Below are 13,083 nucleotides of genomic sequence, written 5' to 3' on the forward strand. Positions count from 1 at the left end.
AGCTTCGTAAATGTGCATGAACATTTCACTTCTCATTAGAGTAAGAGTGGGCAGAATCAGGAGAAAGCACATGCTTATGCTGTGGCCACGAACAAGATCCCACTGGACGTGTGACCATGTAAACAGGCCACAAATCAGGTTCTTCATAAAGGAAACCTACAAGAAATTCTCTATAGGCTCCTTCAAGTTATGGGATGGGGGCAGGAGAGTGAGTGATCCTGGGCTCCCCCACCACAGGCACACTCGCTGTTTTGAAATACTTCAAATACCAGGCACCAGAAGTTCTGGCGTCAAATTGGGATTAGTAAGGCAGATCCTAGGATATTTCACTAGGATCTTAGCATGTGATCTAGCATCAGGCCTGATTAAAAAACTAAACAAATGTTATTTTCTTGGAAATTAAAGTGTCTGATATAAAGAAGAGAGAACTGACCCTTAAAATCATATCCTGTACTTGAAAAGGGTTCTCTCTGACAACTGTCTGTTCCAGTTATGACTTTTTATTTTTTCACCCAGAATGTCTGACGACACGGCCAGGGGAATTTCTGCCCCCTCCTTCCTGAATATACCCCCTGAGGCAGCCCAGCTCTGTTTTCTCATGACACAGTGATTATTTTTGGCTTTGCACATATTTTCTGTAATGTTATTACCTTTTCCACCACCCTTCTTGGTTGCCTTTTGAGGAGCACTCGTTTTGGCAACTACGTGTAAATCAGGGGGTTGGTCTCAGTTCAGTGTAGTGTTGGGGGGGAGCAGGAGAGAGGACCCCCTTCTACTTTTGCCTTCTCTGCAGCGCCCCACCCCCACCTCAGGAGGGACAGAGCGGTCCTCGCATGCCCCCCTCATGAAAGAGCTTGCTTTCACCAACTCTGTGCTCACCATTCATGCTTTTTGCCAGCAGGCTTGAGGATGTGGAGATCCAGAGGTGACGCTGGGGGCTGCACCTCGGGGATGGCATCTTAATGACTTGATTTGGCGGCACTAGAACAGCCCCATTCAGAGGGAGTTTGCTCCCTGTGCAGTTGGCTCACTCGGTCTCTGTCCATAGAGTTCTCTTGTTCGTGCTGCAGGAGGAAATGGAGATTTCCAAGTGGGAAGCAGCCTTCCTGATGCTTTAACTCTTCACTGATGGGAAAAGGGGCTTCAGTGAGCAAAAGAAACCTACACTAGCTCAGCTGCAGCTCCTGGGAGAGGAGCAATGTCCTGGGCTGGGAATGGAGACCAAGGCAGCTGGGACCATTTTTTCTCTCTTCCCTGAGAGGGAAAGGAGAAGAGTATAAGGCACACTTGAATTGTCCTTACATCAATTAGCTTCTCTTCCCTAGCCCAAGGTCCTGTGAAGGATACACATAAGTAGAAGATGTTGTGTCTGAGGGCATCTCCCCCAGCCCCCTAAGGTTCTTACAGTCCAGTTATAGCCCAGGACATTTGCACCGAAAAGCCAGCAAGACAGGGAGGCCTTTAATAAGAGGCAGTGAGTCATGTGGCAGGAAGTGAAATGGAGACAGTTGCTAGGGGGCCAGGGACGCTTCTGGGGGAAGTAGGGCTAGAAGTGGCCCTGAAGGATAGATTTTTAAGAACGAGAAGGGATGAGATGTTAGAGGTGGGGAAGACCTGAAGGAGGAGAGGAACATCAAAGTAGGGCTCAGTTCCACAAAGAACTATACAAAGAGAATAGGATTCTTCCTGGCAGAATGGAAGATCTGACATGTTAGACTGTAGCTGCCTTTGGATAGGATGGCATCAGGGTAGCACTAACCCTGCAGATGGCGTCTCCATTGTGTCTTTAGTCTCAAGATCTCATGTGTTTCGGGGTCTCTTTCTACTCAAACTGTGAGGTCACAGGCTGGTAGAATCAGCATTCTCTGGGAAGTTGTTAGAAATGCAGAATCTCAGGCCCCAGCCCAGACCTACTGAGTCAGAAACTGCTTTGTGGCAAAACCCCTGGGTGATGTGTGTGCTCAGTAAAGTTTGAGAAGGGCTGATCTCTGAGACTCCACAGGCACCTGTTGGAAGCACTATCCCAGACCCCAAATTTGATTCAAAAAGGTGATAAAACAATGACACACATACACACACACATCTTTGAGTGTCTCTGCACAATGACTCTTCTCACATGGAAACCTTTTATTCTAGTTAAGAGTTGGACTTTAATTCTTATGAAAGAACTATAATAGTCAACAGCTTTGAGGAATTTGTAGAACCAACATCTTTGAAGTCCAGTATCTTCAATTTGTACCACTTTGTACTACTTATGCTTTAGAGGACAGTGAAAGAACAGATGGTGGGGTTCTTTCCTGATAGATGGAAGTGATATAAAGGGAGAACAACACAGGGCCGGACATGGAGTGTGGAATCTCTGCGGTGGGATGTGGAGGAGAAGCCAGGTGAGGTCTTCCTGGAGAAGATGGAATTGTGGGAGCTCATGAAAGATGAGCACGATTTAGACAGGCTGAGGAGATAAGGAGTGTATTCCAGGAAGGATGCGAGGAGGGGCAACTGCAGGAGCCAAGTGTCAGGGCTAAAGGGCAGCGGTAAGCTGCCTTCACTTGCACCAGAGCGAGTGTTGCTTCATGCTGGGAGCCCCTTTTACATCTTGTGCACTTTCTCTTTATCCCACTGCTGTGCTATTTCTTTGCCACTTTTCTCAGCTGAAAGCAGTGTTGCAAGGATGGGGTGGCTTCACATGCAGAATGGTGTGAGCCAAACCACAGATTGTGTTGCTGGAAGCCTAGGGGATCCAAAGCAAGAAGGCTGCTGATGGGTAGAAGCCCGGAAGAGAAACCCTGAATCTGATCTGGTAACATCTGGGGTGTGGGGAAATACTTTCAAGCCCAGAGAAGAGGCACCAAGGAAAATTGTCTAGTGGGAATGAAACACTTAACCTGTGGTGTCTGTAGACTCTGCTGGCAAAGTAAGACCTTTTTTAAAGACAGACATCTTCATGCAGAGGAGAAACATCCCGCCAGGGCTGGTTTGCTGGTTGAGGGGCTGACCCAGACAAGAGGGTAGCCAGGATGTCCCTCTTTGTTGCTTCCCAGACCAAGTGTATATTTCCAAAAGCTCATCAAATTAAGTATCTAGGAGGCTTTACCCCCAGTACACGCAGCTCAGCTATATCTTTTGAATCCACAAGAGTGACCTGTTTATTGGAATTTTGGGCAATGTTGCCCAATTACAATCGAGAGTATGGGACTGGGGTCAAGTGATACAAGATTCAGGGCTGCCTCCATCACTGGGTGATGGTCCTGAGCATGCCACTAAAATCCTTGGGGTCTGTTTCCTCATATGTAAATGGGGATGATGCCATACCTACCTCACAAGATTGTTTCAGGAGTAAGTCAGAGGCAGTATGATGAGAGTTCTTTATTAACAGACAAGTGTTATTGCATGTGGTTGTTTGCTTGTTGTAGCAGCAGCAGCAGCAGCAGCAGTATTTCAGCTTCCTAAGGTGAATTAGTCCCTTTGCTGGAGTCAGGGTTGGACAGTAGCAGGTATCAGGCCATGGAGAGCAATGGAGGGCCCAGGCAAATACCCCCTCCAGCAGCTTGCTTTCTCTTCCTTTTCACTGTTGAAGGTGTCGCCAAGTCTTCTACAAACATCGCTGCACTGAGGTGGTGGGGAGACAGAAAGAACACTTTATTTTTACATTGGAGAAAGAGGTCCTGCTGCCCAGCAAGGGTGGCCATCCTCTCAGAACTGGATTAGAGTCAAAGGAAGCCTGCAATTTAGTAGAGTTGGTCATCTCTCTTCAGATGTTTTAACCTGCTATGGCATGAGGAAAAGAGGAAGTCTAAGAGCTCGTGAGTAGGTAGCCCAGGTCCGAGGCTGAGACGTAGCACATTCTGCTTTCCTTCCCTCTGCTAGCTCCCTCTGAAGCACCTCTTTTCAGGCTCTGCATTCAGGAAGGGTGGCCGTGGTCCTGAGGAAGCCCATGCCACCTAATCTGTCTACTCGACTTTCACTGGGGGGGTCACCGTGTGGTCGCTATGAGGAGTTTGCAGCAAACCGGATACATATCATCTTTTATTATAAAAAATAAAAAGCAATACCTCATACAAAGGAAGTCATCGTAGTGTTTTTTATCACAACTAAAAATTGGATACCATAACTGAACAATAGTAAGGGAATAATAGAATGCATTGTGATCCATTCACACAATATATTGTGAATATTTTGAAAGAATTCTTAATAAAGTGACATATTACTGCGTAAAAATAGTAAAGCAAAAATCCATAAATCCAATGAGATCTCAGTTTGTTTTCTTTATACCATTCTGTATTTTTGTGGTTGCCTGTACTAAATATGTATTACCCTTATTTCTACCAAAGCATGTTTTATAAAGGATGTGGTCTGTTAGGAAAAGCTAGGTTATAATAATATGGACATATAATGAAGGCCTGTTTTAAGATGTGCTACATGTCTAGTTCTGGCTAGCAGCAGGCTCTCTTTTCAGGTGTCCTTGAAAAAGATCTCAGAGGTTCTGTTCCAGTTCCATTCCCATTACCTTTCTAAGCCTCCTAGAGTTTTCCTCTTCTCTAGAATGGAAATAATGGTCTTTTTATCCTACTGTGTGATTTATAGATTTACTTATAAAGTGCTTTACTTATTTACACATTAACTTATAAAGTGCTTTATAAACATTAATGTGTGATACAAATGTAAAGTGTTATTACTTACTAATATCTCGAATAAAGAGTGCCCTGATGTCTCAGTCTATTCAGGCTGCTGTAACAAAAAACTGAGAGGCTTATAAATAACATTTATTTCTCACAGTTCCAGAGGTCGGGAAGTCCAAGATCAAGGCGCCAGCAGATTTAGTGTCTGGTGAGGGCCCACTTTCTAGTTCACAGATAGCACCTTCTCACTGTGTCACCACATGGGGGGAGGGGGGAGGGATCTTTCTTGGGCCTCTTTTATAAGGGCACTGATCCCATTCATGAGGGCTCCACCCTCATGACCTAATCACCTCCCAAAGGCACCACCTTCACATGCCATCACATTGGAGGTAAGGATTTCAACATATGAATTGGGGGACAGGGGGAACACAAACATTCAGATCATAGCACCTGCTCAGGATAGTGAAGCTAAGCAGAGGGACAGTTTGTCACAATTACTCCTGTACATGCACTGTTTTTCCCAGCTGGGCTGGGGACTCCACATGTCCTCAGATCACGTAAGGAGGTGAGTTATCTGGAGCCCCAGATGGGCTGCTTGGTAATTGAATCTGCTGCTCTCTTCTCCAAGGCTGCCTGGAGCAGAGAAGCCCAGCAGATAAGAATCTCCAGTCGGCCGCAAGCAGAATTGACCATTAGAGGGCCAAGTTGGGTGGGCCCCAGACATTACTGTCAGCTCTGAATGCAGTCCAGGCCCTCTGCTGCAGGGAGACAGGCCATCAGAGTGGGCCGGAGGATGGGGGCTCAGCCCCTGCAGAGGGGAGGCTGGGAGGTTGAGGTATGAGACTTTTTTCAGGATTTCTCCTTCAGGGAAGAGGCGAGTAAAAGCATCTGTCCCTGTTTTAGCCACCCCAGCCCTCCTGTCTTCCCTCCTCACCGTCCCCTCTTTTAGGACTTTTGATATGCGGGTCTGTAGTAACAGTCTTATCTCTCAATTGGGCTGTGCTCTTTTAGACAGAGACCAGGCCCCTCACAAGAGGTGTATATATTGAAGTGTACTGATGCTGTTTTTCACTTGCCAAGGTCTGTCTGATCTGCCCAGTTCCTCCTGAAATTGCTAACTTAAGATTTATATTTTGCCTGGCTAACATTGATAACCTTATCCTCCCCTATATAATAGATTCCCCTACTAACCAACGCTGCCTTTGGACAAACATCAGAATGTACCCAGAGAGTTGGCCCTTGGAATGCCACCTTCATCTAAAATGTTTTTGCCACTCCTTTGGCATTGCCGTCAGAGCCAAGACCGTTCTTTTGAATACTTTCAATTGTGGCAAAGCCTTATCTCTTGAGGGCACATTTTATTCTTTTAAACAACCATAATCCATCCACAGCAAGTCTGGTACTAACAGGGTAGATAATATTGTTTGGGGTTTAAAATGAAGTATGTACTATTCACTGTTGCAAATGATTCTCTCATGTGGCTCTGAAACTAATTCTAAAAAGACCTCCCCAAATACTTAAAGCAATGGCCATCTCACTGGAATGAAGTTAGAGCCTTCTCCTGAAGCTGCTGTTTTGAAGGGTAGCCGCGTTTTATGTGACCTCTATTTCAAATCTCTGTCTCGTTTTCACCTTCCTCTTTCTATCAGCCAAAGTGTCTGGTACCATGATGGTCACACCAGTTCCTAGATAAATGGCTGTTTGGTTTATGATGGTGACTCTAAATTTGCTGGACACATGAGTGTGGACACAGAGCATGGAGAAGGAAGGAACGTGGGTGCGTTTTTGAAAGAGACCTGGGTTTCAGTAGATGTGTGATCACCAGCCCAGAAATCTGTGTTAATAACCCTTCTTGGTGATTCTGATGCAGGCTGAAGTTGAGAACCACTGCTCTGCAAAAATGGGGCCAGTAAGGATGAAACAAGATTGTTTATGAAATGCACCTAGCCCCAGTGCTCAATAAATGTCAGTTTCTCTTTTCTCCTACATCTCCAAAGACACTTAACTCCAAATTTCACCAAAAAATGAAGCTCTTTTAAAACTGACTGTTTTGGGGCAGTGGTTCACAGCCCTGGCTGCACATGAAAATCATATGGGGATCTTTAAAACTCCCAACACTCCTCCTGTACCCCAGGCCTCTTAAATCAGAATCTTTGGGGGTAGAACCCAGGCATTGGTTTTTGAAGACTCCTCTGGTGATTCCAGCGAGGAGCAGCCAAGATTGAGAAACATCGGCTTTGGTTCCGCTCAAATTTAATCTATGAAGCAATCTACTGCTAAGCGTGGGGCCAGTGATTTGTCCTGATGTCCGGGACCTGAAGCAGCTGTGTTTCTCTCATTAGGAAGCCCATGTGCAGCAGCCACTGCCTCACTGAAGGGCCACTAGATCCCTCCCAGTTGCATTTGACCTTCATTTCCTCCATTCACAGCCTCCTGCAAATTGGCATCAGTTTAGAATCTCACCACCAGCCAATAGACTGACCCAAGCTGGCTTAATTAGCTTCAGTCTCCCTGACCTGCTGAAATCCATTCTGCTTCTAAGCCACTTAACCTTTCGGGGTAATAGACATATTGTTTTGATGCCCTGATGGCCACAGGCATTAGACATATGAGTCCTAATCACTCTAAAGGTCAGAAGTCTATAGCTAATTAAGCAGCTGATACAGCTGGTGACATCCTGGGGCCTGCTCCAGGCTGTGTTCACCTGGAAGTCAGAAACCACAATCATCTTGACCAGCAGCAGGTCATGTTAGATTTATGACTTAAGTAGGGATCCCTAAGCTACGTTTGGAGCAATGACCCAAAAGTTAAGATGACATTTTTAAGGTAATGAAGCTCTGGGCAAAGAAGTTTTTCTTGATTGAGTTATAGCATATACTTGCTGACATTTTTGGACAGTCAGTTTTGTTCTGTCTTTTGACTGGCTGCCTGGTCCTTAAGTAGTTGCTTCCTTTAGTTGGGATCAAATGTTTCAGAATGTGGGTTTCCAACTTGGGGAGAGTAAGTATAAACTTGTGCATTTAAAATGTCAAAAAAAAAAACCCCAAAAACAAACAAACAATAAAACCCCAAACAGAAGCTGCTTGTTCTCCACCTGCAGTGTGGATAGATACTGTAGCAGGTTGGACCTGCTGCTTTTTTGGAGCACTGTGAAGTCCTATCTGATAAGAGCCTGATAGTGACAGGGGCTGCATCTGCTAAGGCCTACAGCACTGACCCCCCTTTTTCCCCTCACACCCCATCTGAACTCAGATATTGGTTCTTAATCCTACTCCTAAGATTCCAGGTGTTTTCCTAAAGTGAATAGGTGCTCACTTAAACACAGACACCCTTACTCCCACGGAATCTTTGTCACTATATCTTTTCCAAATCTTAGCCCTCCTTTTCTTCCCTAGTATGTATGAACATCCAATTTACGGGAAAGTATCTAACATAGCACTGAGCATGTCAACATTTTACCGTAAATAGTAGTAATTTTTGCTGCCTATGGAAAACCTTTGATCTTGGACCCAGAAAAACTAGAGTTGAGATGATGTTTTTTAGCAAATTATTTACTCTCTCTAAATCTCCACTTTCTTATCTATTAGATGGGGATAATATTTTCTGTCTCTCAAGGTTGCTGTGAGAATCAAATGAATAACACATGTTTAAAAAGTGCATTCTGAGCACCTAAAACACTGTTTGTCCTGTTTGTCCTTCTAGGTTCAACTGAAATCCTGCCTTCCTGCATAGCCATTCCTGACTTTGCTGGCACTCACCTGCTTGTTTCTTATCTTAAACCTCTATAGTGTGTATTGCCTGTACCTATCTCTGTGGTTAACGGAGACGTTTCAAGTTGTTGGCTCCCTCACTAGACTGCACCCTCCTTGAAGACAAGGAACGTGTGCCCATTCACTCTGCAGGGACCACAGGACCCATCACGGAACTCAGTAAACACTTCTGGGTCTGCACGAGGACATAGTAAGCCAGGACCACATTTACGTTGTGTGCTTCGTATACCAAATACCATGCTGGACCACCTTGCAGGAGGAGGAAGGCCACCAAGAAAGACAGGAGGAGAACTTTGTAGAAAAAAGCAATTGGTGTCAGAATATTTCTGAGCCTTTTCTGATGATTTAGAAAATTTAGGATGAAATATCTTTTTAAGAGAAACCAAAGAATTCTAACATGCAAACTCTTGAATTATTTTTAAAAATCTTGATCTATTGAGGTTAATTCTAGGACGCATGTAGGAAGAGAAAAAAAAAGGCAAGTATTTTAGGAAGTGAAACCTCATGGACCTAAGAAGGTTCAGCAACATGACACAAACATCTGGTCAGGATCAGCCTGCCTGCTGTCCACCTCCAGATCTGAGACAGCTTATTTTAAGATGAGGAAGAACAGCCGTTATGGCCAGAGTCTGTGCTAATGCTCAGGTTAGCCAGATAATGGGCCATTATATCTGTCATAATGGTTTCCTTTCCTTTTCTTTTCCTTTTCTTTTTTATTGAAACCTAATTGGCCATACAGATCTGTGGAGTACAGCATTGAATACCTGCATGCAATATGTCATGCTCATATCAGGATAATTAGTATATTCAACAATAAAGAAAGAAAGATACAACTATCACAATAATTTGTTGAACTTTCAAAAGGAGAGAACAGAACTGAGGCCACCACAGGTGGGAAAGAGGTGGGGGTTAGTGAGAAATTGGTAAAGGGCCAGAAAATTGATTACATTGGCATGGTGGTTTTCATCAGTGGTTTTTCTCATACTTTCAGCCCTTCAACACTCATCTCATTTGATCCTGACAAATAAAACATGTGATTCCTCTCATTTTACAGATAAGGTTATCAGGGCCCAGAGAATGTTGTATTTTCTTGTCCAGAATCAGAGAGTTAGATAGTATCGTGGCCAATATATTAAAACCCCGCCCCCTCCTAACTCCCAGTCCTCTGTTGCATTTGCTCAGAGGTCCAGCCGGTGATCGGCGACGCAACGTAGAGCACGCAAGCATCGGCGGGGCTTGGGGGTCTTACTTCACACTCAGTGTTAATTATGCTCGTTCTTCAGTGTTGTTAATTAAACAATGGCAGTGTTACACATTTTTGTCTGTTCTTCAAGAGTCAACATCAGACAGACATCTCTGCGCTGTGTCAAGGTTAATTAGATAATCTAATTATGTTGGTCTCAGAGTGTAGCTATAAAAACAAGGTAGCTAAAATGGAGCTCACAACTTTTAAACCAAGAGGCTGCCTGTGAGTTTCAATCTTTCTTTTTCTAAATGTTAAGATGTTGCTGTTTATTTCATGCTAAAGCCACTATCTTCTACAGTGAAGCAGTGAAAAGGGTACCGGCCTAGGAAGAGTAGGGCTCTAGCCCTTGCTCTGCCTCTAATTAGCTGGATTGCCCTAGGCAAATAACTTAACCTGGTCTGGTCTCAGTTTCTAGAACTGTGAAATGGGGTTGTGACAGTGCCTGTCTGTCCACTTACCATGATTGTAAGGATGGAATTAGGGGGCACCCAAATGTCCCAGGACTTCTAATTGTCTACTCACTGACTATATACCCTCCAAGGCCTTATGTAGACATTGGCTTTGTGATTTTAGGCAAATGACATATAATGTCTGAGCCTCAGTTTCCACATCTGTAAATTGTGTGAATAATTCCTACCATATTCTGTTGTTAGGAAGAGTATAATGAGATAATATATGTAAGGTTCTTGGTGTAGCACCAGGCACAAAATAGGTGTCACTAAACGTTTGCATGGTTGAAAGAGTATGACAGGACTCAGACTTCAAATGCCATTGGCAGACAGAGTACTGCCTCCAGATCGCCATCCCTACCTGGCTCTTCCTCTCTGCCTTGTCGGTCCTTCTAAGGAAAGGGCAATGGGGGCGGGGGGGACTTTGTGCATATAGATATTGGCATTAAGGCCACAGCCTGTGCTGGGATCTCTTCCGCCCCAGGATGGCATCTCTAGATATCCCCAATGACTGGGTTACTCACTGATGAAGCTTTTGTCGGAGAGTGCAAGGGCTGGTGCTAGAGAATGGAATTCAACATCTTTTACCTGGCCCTCGTACCCCAAAGGCAAGATGTGTACAGTTTTAGCATCCCTTCCTCTCCTGTCTTCCTTTCCTGTGCTAGCAGGCCCACAAAACATTAACTGCTTTTTTCCCCGCAATCAGAGATCAGAATTAAAATGCACATCAGAGGGACTAATATACAAACCGCCACTAAGGGCAAGTTCTGAGAGAATGGGAATGGGTGGCGTGCAGGGGTGAGAGTCCTGGGAGAGAGGGAAATGGGTTAAAGGAAACAGAAAAGGGAGATGGGACAAGAAAAACAGTTCCACTCATTTCATTATGTTTCTGAAGGTTCTTCCTGCCCCTTAGCATCTGTTGGACAATTCTGCCTGCACTCTGAGTATATGAGGCTTAATCCACCCAGGGAGTGGGATGTGCTGTCTTTTTAAATGAAGCATGTTGTAAAGTCAAAACAATGCTTCTGCCCCAAATCTTGAGGGGTTTGAGAGGCACGTCAACATTCCATGAATCTCCAAATACTGATTTTCTGTCCAGATAACAGGCTGCAAAATCAAACAAAAGAAGCCGTCCTTGGTCCTGGAAATCTTGGAAGGCAGGACAGAGCAAATGAGCTGGAGCTGGTTGGTTTGAGGGCTTGAGAACCACGAACTGCACTGGACACTTTTTAAAAAATAAAAACAAACTTGTTTTTATTAAACAAGCAATATAGGTTATTTATAGAAATGTAAGAAAACACAGACAAGCGCTAAGAAAAAAATCTCTCCTAACCTCAGTGCCCTATAGCTGCTCACATTTTTGAGTAGAGACAGACAGGACAATCACTGATGGTTAAGTGTCTAGATTCTGGGACCCACCTGCCCAGTCCAAAGCCCAACTTTCGCTAACTGCTAGAGGCTGCAGGTAAATTACTTAGCCTCTATGGGCCCATCTCCTCGACTGTAAATTAGGGATATTAATACTACCTACTTCCAAGGGTAGTTGTACATATTAAAGAAGCTAAGGTAATAATGCTAACACCGTACCTAGAACATAGTAAGCGCTATATCTGTAGTAGCTATAATTATAGTTATTATTTTATTATATTTATAGACTTTTCCTATATAATGTATAGGGAGTATTATGTACAATACATAAATTCTATGAAAATAAGATTAGCCTGTAATGTTTTGTAACTTTTTACTGTCATGATCATCTTCCCATGGAAAGATTTTTTTTTAATTAATATTAACTATCATTGATTGCTTACAGTTGGGACAGACCTGGTGCTAAAGATTTTACGTAAATTACCACATTTTATCCTCACAATAACTCTGTGGAGTTAGTACTATTATTACCATTGTACAGATGAGGAAACTGAGGCTAAACAGTGTGTGTCATCTTTCCTTCCATCCTGCAACAAAGAGGAAAGTGAGTATGAGACACGCTGGTCACCTGTGCTGGCACAGTTTGGAGACAGAGTGTGCCCGTGCCCACTCCTTTTAAACCCTCGACAGGTGTCCATGTTGAGACTACAGACTGATGAATGTTTGACGAACTGTTCTTGGGCTGTAAGGGCATTTTTGATTTTTACTGTGAAAATCACTCTCTGATGTAAAATGGAGTCTAAGGTCCAGTTACGTTTTCTGAGTGTGTCTTACCTAGAAAAGGAGAACTGTGAAGCAGTTTTTCCATCCTGTTCTCTAGAGCCTTTGACAGAGCCATCTGGGACCTGGCCATAGCCTCCTCATCCTTCCCTTTCCATCCCTGGACATTCACCCATGTCCCCAGATAACCCAGCACTAGGTCCAAGGCATTGCCAGTTAATTAATTTAATCAGCAAGACTTTGCTGAAGCCCCGCCCACGTCAAGCCCTGTTCTGGACACCATGGGAGTGCAAGAGGAGGTGGTGGTAGAGAAGACACCAGTGCGCACAGAAGCAAAGCTCACAGTGCACCGCTGGGCACGTGTGGCTCAGGTGGCTGCTGTGAGCCTGGATCAGTTCAGTGGCAGAGTTTGGCGGCACCATGGGTTGGGGGTAAACGGGGATGTCTTGACCAAGCTGTGATATAGGATAACAGTGACATTTTAGGGACTAACCCCTCTCTCTCAATTTAGGAGCAGCTCGGAGAGGAGGAAGGAGAAGTCCCGAGACGCCGCGAGGTGCCGGCGGAGCAAGGAGACGGAGGTCTTCTACGAGCTGGCGCACGAGTTGCCCCTGCCTCACAGCGTCAGCTCCCACCTGGACAAGGCCTCCATCATGCGGCTGGCCATCAGCTTCCTGCGGACGCACAAGCTCCTGTCTTCAGGTGAGGTGGCAGCCTTCCCAGCATGTCCCTACACACAGGAGGCCTCCACTGTGCCAGAATTGGAAGGCCTGCCTTTCCGGGGACGCCCACTCTGCAAACCTTTCACCAGGGAAGGGCCATCACTAGTGCTTTATTCCTCCATGTGAAGC

At 44.8% G+C, this 13,083-nt stretch overlaps 1 protein-coding gene across 2 annotated transcripts in view; it reads left to right on the forward strand.

Moving 5' to 3' along the window:
* Nucleotides 1–13,083, forward strand: part of EPAS1 (endothelial PAS domain protein 1) — an 83,997-nt gene that overhangs the window by 32,677 nt on the left and 38,237 nt on the right. For both annotated transcript variants that reach the window (XM_063078304.1, XM_063078305.1), the window contains exon 2: nt 12,744–12,934. In XM_063078304.1, coding sequence (XP_062934374.1) covers nt 12,744–12,934 — 191 coding nt within the window. The remainder of the gene's footprint in view (nt 1–12,743; nt 12,935–13,083) is intronic.

Source organism: Cynocephalus volans, chromosome 14 (genome assembly GCF_027409185.1).
Source record: "Cynocephalus volans isolate mCynVol1 chromosome 14, mCynVol1.pri, whole genome shotgun sequence".
Lineage (NCBI taxonomy): Eukaryota > Metazoa > Chordata > Mammalia > Dermoptera > Cynocephalidae > Cynocephalus > Cynocephalus volans.